Source organism: Tasmannia lanceolata, unplaced genomic scaffold (genome assembly GCF_043159265.1).
Source record: "Tasmannia lanceolata isolate RefF3 unplaced genomic scaffold, GAP_Taslan_0.1 ptg000008l, whole genome shotgun sequence".
Lineage (NCBI taxonomy): Eukaryota > Viridiplantae > Streptophyta > Magnoliopsida > Canellales > Winteraceae > Tasmannia > Tasmannia lanceolata.
This window is the reverse complement of record NW_027518685.1, coordinates 57,708,445-57,720,983: the sequence shown is the minus strand read 5'-3', so window position 1 is coordinate 57,720,983 and position 12,539 is coordinate 57,708,445. Positions and strand designations below refer to the sequence as shown.

The following is a 12,539-nucleotide window of genomic DNA, read 5'->3' as shown; positions in this document are numbered from 1 at the left end:
GGTCGCCATGCAGAAAGGCGCTTTTCACATCTAGCTAGTGAAGAGGCCAACCATTGTTAACGACGAGGGAGAGTAGAACACGGACACAAGGTATCTTCGCAACTGGAGAAAACGTCTCATCGTAGTCTACATCGAATGTGTTTGAGTGTAACCCTTTGCCACCAGACGTGCCTTCAGTCGATCAACCGTCCCATCAGGAAGATACTTAATGGAGAATTCCCATCGGCAGCCAACTGGTCGAGCGCCGGCAGGGAGAGAGACAAGATCCCATGTGCTGTTGGACTGAAGAGCGCCCATTTCAAGGTCCATTGCAGCTCGCCAGCCTGGGTGTAGGAGAGCCTCATCCAAAGACTGTGGTAACACAGCAGAAGACATAGACAAGATAAAGCTTTTAAAAGGGAGAGTTAGACGATCATAAGAAACGAAATTAGAAAGCGGGTGATCAGTAGAATGGGAACGAGTACGGGAAGCAATAGGAGAGTCAGATACCTGATGAGGGGGTAAGAAGATCTCTGCCTGTGAGGACGATTTCTCGGTGTGTGAGGGACGTGCCTGCTGTGGACGACGTTTATATTGGACTATAATAGGTGGACGATCCACCCTGAGAGCACACGAGTTGACCTGTCCAGGAGGGCAAGCAGGAGGATGTGCAATAGGAGGAGGAGGAATGGGAGAAAGCTCAGGAAGAGAAATAGTCACCTCAGGTTCTGATCTGACATTGGAAGGGCCAGAGGAAGAGCAAAAGAATGGTCCTGATTCGAAAAATGTGATGTCAGCTGATACATACCATCGGCGTAGACGTGGACTGTAGCAACGATATCCTTTCTGGGTGCGAGAGTAACCCAGAAAAACACACCGTTCTGAACGGGGATCTAGCTTATCACGGCCAGGACCCAAATGATGAACAAAACATACGTAGCCAAAGACATGCGGCGTAAGTGGGAATGGGTCCCAATGTGGATAAACTATGTGAAATGGAGAATCACCACGAAACACTGAAGACGGAAGACGGTTGGACAGGAAACAAGCAGTGAGAATGGCGTCAGACCAAAAAGATTTAGGAACCTGCATCTGAGAGAGGAGTGTGCGAGCCACCTCAAGTAGATATCGCAGTTTCCTTTCAACGACGCCATTTTGCTGCGAAGTGTATGCACTGGATGATTGATGAAGGATGCCATGAGAAGAGAGATAGTCCTGAAAGCCATCAGTAGTAGAGAAAAACTCACGAGCATTATCAGTACGCATGCATTTAAGATTAGAACTAAATTGATTTTTTATTTCAGCATGAAAATTTTTAAAAGCAGAGAAGACCTGAGAGCGGTCTTTCAGAAGATACAACCAAGTCATGCGTGAGTAATCATCAATAAAAACCACAAAGTACTGGAATCCAATATTTGACGCGACCCGAGAAGGTCCCCATACATCGCATTGAACTAACTTAAATAAACTATCAACCTTAGTAACGACTCGGGAAGGGAAAGACACTCTATGATGCTTCCCGAGTTTACAAGACTGACAATGAAAATGAGAAATAGAACTAGGAATTAAAGATGTCTGCCAGAGACGTTGAAGGGAGGGGTGACCTAGTCGACAGTGCCACTGAAAGGCATCCACGGAACTGTGTAAGATTGACGAAGAAGGGCCGCAGTCAAGACGGTACAGGCCATCCACCTCACGACCCGATCCAATTGTCCTCCCAGTCGAAAGATCCTGAAAAAGACAGTAAGAAGGATAAACTAAGACAGAGCACGACAAATTTTTCGTAATTTGGCTAACAGATAATAAACTAAAAGGAGACTTAGGTACACACAAAATTGCACATAGAGGGAGATTAGGTGAAGGACAGGTGGTACCAATACCAGTAATATGTGTAGTGGAACCATCAGCTAGAGTAATGGACGGAAAATCAGATGGAAATAAGCGAAAAGAAGAGAGCTGTGATGAGTTACCAGTCATATGGTTTGAGGCTCCTGAGTCAATAATCCAGAACCCAGAGCTAGAGAGTAACGTAGTAGGTGAACTATCTGGCTGGGCAAAGCCTGCAGTGGGCTGATAGGCACTCTGTCGAAGACGCTATAACTCCTCATAGTCGGCCCTTGTAAAAGAGAATGAGTCATCAGCATGAAAGGAGACAGGAGCAGAGACTACGGTGTCAGAGGGACCAGAAGCACTGAGGTGGGCTGATCTGGGCGGGCGAAGCTCTGGATGCAAGGTATAACAGGTCTCAATGACATGGCCATCGCGCTGACAGTGGGTGCAATAAGGACGACCACGACCACTCCCAACACGGCCACCACCACGGCCACCGCGTCCACGAGCCCGGGAAAAAGAACCACCACCTCGGGAAGGACGAGTACCACCACCTCCATCATATGCAGCCAGAGCCGAACTATCAGAAGTAGGGCGGGAGGGAGTCTCGCCAGCAGCGCACTGTTGAGCGCGGAAGTAGACCTCCCGCAACAAAGGAATGTCGCCAGAACTAAGAATCTGATGGCGCATGTGTGTAAACTTTGTGCCGAGGCTCTCAAGGTAGCGTACCACTCAAATCTGTTCCTGTTGACGCCGGAGAACATGAACATCAGAGGTGAGTGGCATGAAGACATCAAGCTGCTGACACAAGGAAATGAACTTCCCATAATGGGCCTCAGGAGACATGTCACCACGGCGGAGCCGCATCCACTCAGAGTAAGTAGAGCAGGTGTGAGTCAGGTTCTTAGCCTCAGAATACGTCACTGTAGTGTGATCCCAGACCTCCTTCGCAATCGGAAGAAGAATCAGAGTAGAATAAATGTCAGGAGTCATACTCTGCCATAGGAGACTCCGAATCAGCGCATCTTCCTGTTCCCAACGGGTATACATAGGATCCTTAGGTGAAGGAGAATCCTCACGAAGAAAGTGAACTTTACCCCGGCCAAGAAGGTATGTCTCATTCGTAACCTTCCAGGGTAGGTAGTTGGTTCCATCAAACTTGGCAATATTCAACTGTGGATAGGAATTTTCCACAGGTGCCAACTGAGAAGACGAAGAAGAAGAGACCGAGGGTGTGGTAGAGACACTAACCTTAGTGGTCATGCCAATAGAAGGATCAACAATGGTGGGAGGATCCATAATGACAACGAATCTAGAGAACTAGAGAAACCACTACCCACAGGAAAAAAGGAGTTAAGAGACGAATATATAGAACCAACTAATCAAAAGAGATGGTCATATGACACTTTCCTAAATGAAGGACAAGAATATAGAAAAACCCATCAAGGAACAGGAATCCCCAAGGTGTTGGTGCCGATCAAGAACCAGGAAGTCTTCAGCGCATGGTTTTGGGAATGTCGAAAGGCTACCTGCAAACCCAGGAATTGAGGGGCCAGGAAAATTGTTTTGGGAGGGGGGGATCAGGAGGGTGGAAAAAAAAAAAAAATCCCAGAAAGTGATTTTGTGGTGGGGGGTGCAGATCCTGATTCCGGGAAAAACTTTTCCGCCCCGGAACAAAATTTTCCGGCCTGAGTTTTCCTGGGTACGCGGGGGTGAGAGATCGGAGGGGTTGCATAGTTTTCTGGGGGCTGGGAAGGGTCTTACGAGGGAGAGGGAGACGTCCAGACGGGGCGGAGGGGGTTGTGTCGTCGTAGGAGATGTGGGGGGGGGGGGGTGGGTTAGGTTTTGAGGGGCGTGGGGATGAGAGAGGCGTGGGGGTGGGGGAATGAGGGTTAGGATTAGGGAGGAAGATGATGGAGGATTAGGGTTAGGGTTTTCGGGGAGGCGAAGAAGATGGAGGCTACGGAGTTTCCCTAGAGCAGCTCTGATACCATGTTGCAAGAGAGATTAGAGAGAAAGGGAAAGTGAGTTCGGCATCTCCCCCTCACTCGTTTATTAATAATAATGAAAAGAGAAGTACAATGACTAAACTGCCCATAGACTTATAGGCTTATTCTAAGAGATGAAAAACCCTTTTTTTTTTTTTCTCTTTTTCTCTTCTCTTCCTTTTCCCTTCTTTCTTCTTTCTCTCTTTCTTTCTCCCCCTCTCTCTCGTTTTTTTTCCTAAAGGTGAGTTGTGCGCACGTTTCTCCCTATTATGGGAAAACGTGAGCACGTCCCTATTTTTGTGAGGATTGCTAGTTGTATTCAATTTCCTCTCTTATCCCATCCTATGTGTCACAATCCTATTGCTTTGCAATTTCTCAAGATCCTAAATTGTAGGATTTAAAGTTTCAAATTTACTTTTTTTTGTTAAGTGGGACCCACTTACTATTTATAGTAAGTGCGGACCTACTATTTATAATAAGCGTAGACTTACTATTTATAGTAAGTTCGGACTTACTATTTATAGTAAGCGCGGACTTACTATTTATAGTAAGTGCAAAATCCGACAGTCCTAAATGCTCGAATTTTAATTAGACTTGTTCGACCGTTGTTCAGGAGAAATTTGTGGACAATATTTACAAAGAACAAAATTAATCACAATAAAGACCCTAGTGGGGTCGGTCTTTACAACAACAACATACCCATGAGGTTGCTCAATGTACACCTCCTTAGTGAGGTCGTCATGAAGAAAAGCGTTTTTCACATCTAGCCGATAGAGGGGCCAACCATGGTTAAAGGCCAGGGAGAGTAGCACACGAACAAAAGGGATCTTGGCGACAGGAGAAAGGGTCTTTGTGTAATCAACCCCAAATGCTTGCGTATACCCCTTCGCAACTAAGCGCGCCTTCAGGCGCTCAACTGTCCCATTCATCAAGTATTTGATGGAGAAAACCCATCGACACCCCACGGGTCGAGCCCTCGAAGAAAGAGGACCAAATTCCAAGTCTTATTGGTTTGAAGACACCCATCTCAAGGTCTTTGGCAGTGCGCCATCCCGGGTGAGCAAGGGCCTCGGCCACATAATGCGGTAAAGAGACAGAAGACACAAAGCTTCGAAAGACAGGAGTTAGTTTATCATAGGAAACAAAGTGAGAAATAGAGTGGGCAATAGAGCGAGAACGAGTACGTGAAACAATAGGAGAATCTATAACAACATTAGGAGAGGCAAAGAGAGGGTACCTGAGAGGTAGGAGCAGGTATCTCCGGCTGAGAAGATGATGCCTCCGGAGGAGGGGATCTGCTCAGGCACACCGTTGATAAGTCTTCGTAGGAGCAGGAGGAGATGGAGCTGAGACCGGTAATGATGCAGAATCCGACACAGGAGAGGGCCACTGATACCTTTAATGGTGGAGAAGAGGGCGCAACCGGGTCGGATAGGACCGACAAAGGAAGAGGAACCGGAGGGTGGGGCGGAACAGGGCTGCTTGCTATAGGAGCAGCAAAGGAGGAGATGGACTCAATGGATGTGACGTCGGCGAAAACAAAGAGGCACCGCATTCGAGGACTATTATAACGATAACCCTTCTGGGTGCGAGAGTACCCCAGAAAGACTCATCACTCTGCCCAAGGAGCCAACTTATCTAGGCTAGGTGATAGGTGGTGAACAAAACAAACTCAACCAAAGATGCGTGGAGTGAGGGGAAAGGGATCCCCCTGAGAATATAAATTGAGAAAGAGGAGGTACCATCTAAAACAGAGGAAGGAAGCCAATTGGCCAAGAAATAGGATGTAAGGATGACATCACTCCAATAGAGTTGAGGAACCCGAATCTAAAAGAGAAGGGTGCGAGCCATATCGAGTAGGTAGCGAAGTTTTCTCTCGGCAAAACACCATTTTGCTGAGACGTATAGGCGCAGGAGGACTGATGAACAATGCCATAAGAGGATAGAAAACCACGAAAGTCAGCAGAGAAGTACTCTATAGCATTATCAGTGAGCAAAACTTTAAGAGTACAAGTATATTGTGTAGTGATCTCAGCATGAAATGTGTGAAAGGCATGAAAGACCTCAGAGTGGTAGAGAAGAAATAACCAAGTCATACGAGAGAAATCATTGACAAAATGAAAAAATATTGATAACCAGAGAGAGATGTGGTCCTGGAATGACCCCATATATCAAAATGTACTAACTCAAAGGGTGTAGAGACTCGACTAAGAACTTGAGACGGGAAGGACACACGATGGTGCTTCCCAAGATCACAGGATTCACATTGGAAAGAGGGAACAAGAATAAGAATAAAGGATGACTGCTGAAGCTTTTGCAGGGAAGGATGACCGAGACGACAGTACCACTGATAAGGATCGACTTATATATGCAAAACAACAGGACGGGGAATACAATCAAGAAGATAGAGACCATCCACCATACGACCCGAAGCAATCGTCTTCCCAGTCGAGAGATCCTGAAAGACAATAAGAAGGGAAGAAAGAGATGGAGCAATTAAGATTCTTTGTTAAATTAAATGGGGACTGAGGAACACATAGTACCGAGGACAAGGGAAGACTAGGGTGAGGGGAAATAGCACCAATACCAGAAATATGTGTAGCAGTCCCATTGGCCAATGTAACGGTATGGAAGGCAGATTGTAGGGGCTGAAAAGAACTAAGGGAGGCAGAGGTACCCGTTATGTGGTTGGAGGCCCCTGAATCAATAATCCAATAGCTGGAGGTAGTAAGAAGCGAAGCTGGCGAACCAGTGAGTTGTGCAAAGGGCGCAATAGGTGCTCAACAGTGCGCACGCAAGCACAAAAACTCATCATAGTTGGCCCTGGAGGAAAGGAAACAATCATCATGTGCCACCGGTCCAGCGGAGGAGGATGTAGAGGCATAGCACATAGGCATAGAATGTCCCGCTCCTTGATAAGGTGTGAAGTAAGGCGCTCACGCCCACCAACGACACAGCCACGAACACGGCCTCGACGGCCCTGACCTCTGGCAAAGCGACCATCGCCATCGCTAGAATAGTCACCACCAGGAGACGCACCAAGAATAGAAGTATCAATAAAATGGGTACTAGACTCATGAGGCCGCACATGAGTGAGAGGCCCTCTGAGGGATGGAAGGGACCCGTCAAGAGGGACATAAGTCATCTGTGGGAAAGTAACCTCCTCCACAGAAGAGGAATAACTAAAGAAAGTAGCTGAAGATGTAGCAGTCGATTCGAGAGTAGGAGTTGAACTAACATAATGATCCATGATGACAAAAATGGAGAGAAAAACTCGCAAACTATAACAATGACAGAGGATAAACAATAGAGAGGTGACGAATCATGTGACGGGCCCGACCGTAATACTGAGGCTTCGATGGAGAAACAGTAGTAGAACAAGACATAGAATCACTAGCCAGGAAGAGAAGAGGCTAGGAAATGAAATCGGAGGCACAACACCTCATTTGTACATTTTAACAAATACGTGGCGTACACTGCTGCTCCGACGGAGAACATAGGAAAGAGACATTTAAGCACTAGCGAAAAGGAGATCGATGAGGAGAAGAGAACAAGATGTCAAAGGAAATCGGAGCCGCGAGAAGAAATAGAGAGGGACGAAGGTGATTTAGGCCATTGAAGAGAAGGGGGTAGAACCCAAGTGGCCCTTTTAGATTAGGATGTGAATGGAGTTGGAGTTTGAGCTTTGAGGATATGTGGAGAAAGGAGTGGAAATGAGGTGGAAGACAAAGAGTACGGCTAGGGTTTTGGAAAATATGGGCGCCAAATGGAGGTTAGAGGCGTGGATGGGTGGTCGGGTGAAGCTAGGAGGGCTAGGTTAGGGTTAAATGAGGGTTAGGGTTGTCGGTGTAGGAGGAAGGGTCGTTTTTTTTTTTTTTTGGGGGGGGGGGGGGTGGTCTGATGATGGGTATGACGAGGTGGAGAGGATGTGGGAGGTTGAAGACGTGGAGGTTAGGTGGTTTGATTAGAGGGTTTTGGAGGAAGGTGGAAGGTGGAGATGTAGAGGATGCGTGGGGGTCTGATGAGGGAGGTGGAAGGTGGATATGTAGGAAGCGTGGGCGGAGTAGACGGTGTTGGAGGAGACGACGTGAAGGAGATGGCGTGAAGGAGATGGAGGAAAGGTGGGCGTCGGGTAGGGTTAGGAAGGTGGTGGAGAGAAAAGAAGGAGAGGAGAAACCAAGGGGATGGCTTCAATGGTGGTCCCTAGGGCACCAAGAACCCTAGGGCTCTGATACAATGTTGGAAGAGAATGAGAGAAGAAATAGTGAGTTGGAGAGATGCTCCCCTCACTTATGTATTTATATTAAGAGAGAAATAGTACAAAGACCATAATGCCCTTATGCAAATACATACAACTTCTAGCAATAACTTTAAAGTAAATAAATGTTGTTTCTATCTGACACCTTATAGTATCAAGTACTTTGAGCATGCCCTAAGAGTCTTTGACATCATTTTTCTGTTTTTTTTTGTTAACTCTCCCTCCCTCTCTCTCTCTCTATAAAAATTTCTTTGTTTTGGCACTCTTGCCTGCTTCTGGTGTCAAAGGAAGTGCTCATAGGTGGGTATCTCTTTCTTAAACCCTTAGGTTGCATTTTTTGATATTTTATTTATTTCGTAAACTTACAGTTTGCATAATGCTCATTATTTTGTTTTTTTCTTTTCTTGGTAGGATTGTTTATAAATTTAATTATTTGTTGCTTTAGCTTTATGCTAATTGATATATATAAGCTAAATAGAGACTCCTCACCTTTTGTTTTCCTTTTTAAATTCTATTAATTAATTTGCACAAGTGTCCTTGCACTTAGGGAACTTTGACACTCAACATTGTACCAATTATGCAGTTGAAGCTAGAAATATCATTAGGAGTGGAATGATTACCACATTAATGATCATTAAATACATTCATCTAATGTTGTCATTCGATGTTAGGGGTGCAACTTGGGCTGGGTTGAAGCCAACCCGAACCCAACCTGAGGAACCATTTACTCAACCCGAACCCGACCCGCGGAACCCTTTTTTTGCAACTTGAACCCAACCGGAGTTCCAACCTGACCCAACCCGAGTTTTTAAGCTTACTAATAAGTAAAAACTTAAAAAAAAATGATAAAAAAAGTCGGGTTTTACTTGGGCCGGGTTGCCCAAGTCCTCAACCCGATCCCAACCCAAACTCAACCCGGGTTAGGAAAACCCAACCCGAACCTGAACCCGACTCGACATTTTTTCGAGTTGAACCCTACCCGAGTTGTACCGCTAATTCTTTGAGTGACATGACATCTTCCTTAGAAATGCTAAAATAAAAAAAAAACATACCCATAATCATGGTTTCAAATTTCGGTGTCGGAGTGCATTTCGGTCCTCACCGAAACCGAAATTTGACGAAACGAATAAAATGAGTGTTTTATTTCATACCAAACCCGAAATTTCGGTAATTCCAGTAGAAATTTTGGGATAATATTAAATAATTAAAAAACATGATTTTTGGTAGATTTTCCTTAAATTTCGGAAGTTTTTGAGGAGATTTTTGGTAGATTTACCGCCTTGCCCCTTCCCAACCCACGCGTCAAACCTCCCTCTCTGGTTTACCCACGTGTCTCTATTTTTTAGCAAAAGATAACTCTATTAAAAATAGAAAAGATAACTACTACCCACACATCTCTCTGTCTCTCTGTCTCTCTCTCTCTCTCTCTCTCTCTCTCTCTCTCTCTGTTCCTCTCTCGGACGAAGGGAGCGATTTTCATGTCTTCTTCAACCGGCAAAGCTCGACGAGGTGTCGATCTTGACCATTCGTCTTCCAATGCGAGATATACTGTCTTACAACCCTCTCTCCATCTCTTCCTCTCTAATCTCAAACCAATTCTCCAACTTTTTTTTTCTTTCGGACAAAATTTCAGGAAAAAAAAATGAAATTTTGGTCGAAATAATGTAACGTGTCAGGTATCCCCGATTTCGGTTTCGGGGTTGACCGAAATCCGCAATCCGAAATTCCGGTCGAAATTTAAAACCTTGCCCATAATTATGTAGGCTCTTTAAAAGTTGGGCTCTCCACGAGATTTCTGATTTCTTTAACTATTATTTTCAGACACTACACATTCTTACATGTCGGACAAACTTGGCCTGTAATGGTTTTGCTCAGTCCGAGAAATGTATAGGTGCAATAGTTTTGGTGCTCTTAACCGTTTCCGGTGGCCCCCATTATAAAGATGAGAGATGTTTGAAGTGGACAGATTAAAATAACATTCTCCAATGATCCATATTCATCAGGAAAATATGCAATGATTTTCATGGTACCTGATGTTTTGTTCATCTTCCTTTCAATTTTTGTTTTCTTGAAAGTCAACTTTATTATCTAGTGTACCCAAGCTACAACAGTGGGAGAGTTTTTCGAGGATGGGCCCACTGTGTCAAATGGTGGTCTATGCATTTTAGGGTGAATTCATACACTTCATGGATCTTTCTGGGCTTACTTCAGATTGAAATCCTTTTTATATTGGGCATGTTGCTTACGTAACCATTACCATATTGTATAAGACGTCAAAATTTTGGCATGCTCCTGGTTTTGATCCATTTAAAAGTGCACACTGCCACTATTAGGATCCATGCGTATTGTAATAGTGAATCAATATTGGAATTGAGTAGGATTGTACTTCAACTAATGGTTAAATGGGCATAGTTTCCCTGGACTAGGTCATTTATTGACCAAGACAAACAATTGAACTACTAAATCTAGCGTATGAAAAGTATTCTACTTATGTATTTCATGTATCAAATACATGTGTATGAAACTAGCAAATACGATTATGCCAGTACAAAGCAAAGATATTGAACTGGATATACCATACATGACCTGAGGAGTTTTTATCAAATTAAATGGATGGATTTCGTTACAAATAAAGCTTATTCTTCGATTTCATTTTCATGCCGACTTTCATTTGTTGAAATATATATATATATATATATATATATATATATATATATATATATATATATAGAGAGAGAGAGAGAGAGAGAGAGAGAGAGAGAGAGAGAGAGAGAGAGAGAGAGAGAGAACATTTCCTACACACTTGTGTAGGTAAGTTACCTACACACTTGTGTAGGTAAGTTACCTACACACTACCTTAAAATACAGTGGGGGCCCACATCCAAACAATTCATTTGAATGGTCCTCACATAGATAGGGTGTCCACAAAAAATCAGATCCATAGGATCATCCCAACCCTACGATTTGTGGAGGTAAAATGGACGTGTATAAACCTTCACAAATTAGTCCATTTTTTGCCTCCATAGTTTGAATGGTTAGGATGATCCTATGGATCTGATTTTTTGTGGACACCCTATCTATGTGAGGACCATTCAAATGAATGGTTTGGATCACCCAAACAATGTGGGCCCCCGCTGTATTTTAAGGTAGTGTGTAGGTAACTTACCTACACAAGTGTGTAGGAAATGTTCTCTCATATAAATATATATATATATATATATATATATATATATATATATGTAGAGAGAGAGAGAGAGAGAGAGAGAGAGAGAGAGAGAGAGAATGATTGTGCGGTCGACCGCACCAAGCTTAGGTGCGGTCGAGGGCCTCAAACTCATGCGGGCCCACTTTGTTAGGATGACCCAAAGCATTCATTTGAAAGGCCCTTACATAGATGGGGTATGTACAAAAAATCAGCTCCTTAGGATCATCCTAACCCATCCATTTGTGGAGGTCAAATGGACAGACACCGTTTGCCACAAATCTGCCCATTTTTGCCCTCCATTTTTGGAGGGGTTAGGATGATCCAATGGACCTGATTTTTTGTACACACCCTATCTATGACGGGGCCTTGCAAATGAATGGTTTTGATCAGCACAAAAAATGTGGGACCCATGTGTTTGGGCCCTCGACCGCACCTAAGCTTAGGTGCGGTCGACTGCACAATCACACACACACACACACACACACACACACACAAATACGTATATGGAACTTTTCATTTTCCCCTGCAACATTATATAGCTTCAATACTGTTAAAGTATAAAAAGATTAAATAACGCCTTCTCCAATAGCTTAAGCTTTTGGAGTAAGGTTGTTTCACATCGTATTGGAGCCAAAGGTCCTGAGTTCAAACCTCCTTGATAGCAAAAATCCACATGCAATGGTTAAACCCAAAAGAGGGGCACATGTGCCACGTGTAGGCCAGCCCTAAAAAAGAGGGGCCGCATGTGAGGGTGAGTGTTAAAGTATAAAAAGATTGAATAACGCCTTCTCCAATAGCTTAAGCTTTTGGAGTAACTGCTTGTTTCACAAATACATTTATGATTGCAATTGAAACATATATCTTTTTAGGGTAGTGATGTTAAAAGAAAACAATCCAAGGAATTGATGACTTTATTCATTTATTTATTTTTTTGAACGGTAAGGAATTGGTGAACTTTAGGTACCAAAAAGATGAAGCACGAAGCTTTTTATTGGATACATATGGAACTTTACATATGCTGGTTTTGCTCACTGGTTTTCATTATTATGTGCCATAGGTTGAACCCTATCTGGATATTACGAGCATATACCACCATTTACAAGACGGACATCCAGGAAAAAAGCTCCCAAAGGATACAAAAAGCTTGGCCGCAATATGTGAAGAAGTACTTGGTGTCTACCTTTCAAAGGTTGTCTTATATTGCCGTGGACTTGTATGTTTTGTTGTAGCTAAGCTCTGCGTTCAGTGTAGCTTTGGAGATTTATTCGACCTTGGTTTA

The 12,539-nt window shown here is 43.9% G+C and overlaps 1 protein-coding gene across 1 annotated transcript in view; it reads left to right on the top strand.

Moving 5' to 3' along the window:
* The window catches only part of LOC143885387 (3'-5' exonuclease domain-containing protein), a 68,793-nt gene that overhangs the window by 15,705 nt on the left and 40,549 nt on the right, over positions 1–12,539 (top strand). The window contains exon 2 of the mRNA XM_077389537.1: positions 12,318–12,449. Within this exon, the coding sequence (XP_077245652.1) occupies positions 12,318–12,449 (132 nt within the window). The remainder of the gene's footprint in view (positions 1–12,317; positions 12,450–12,539) is intronic.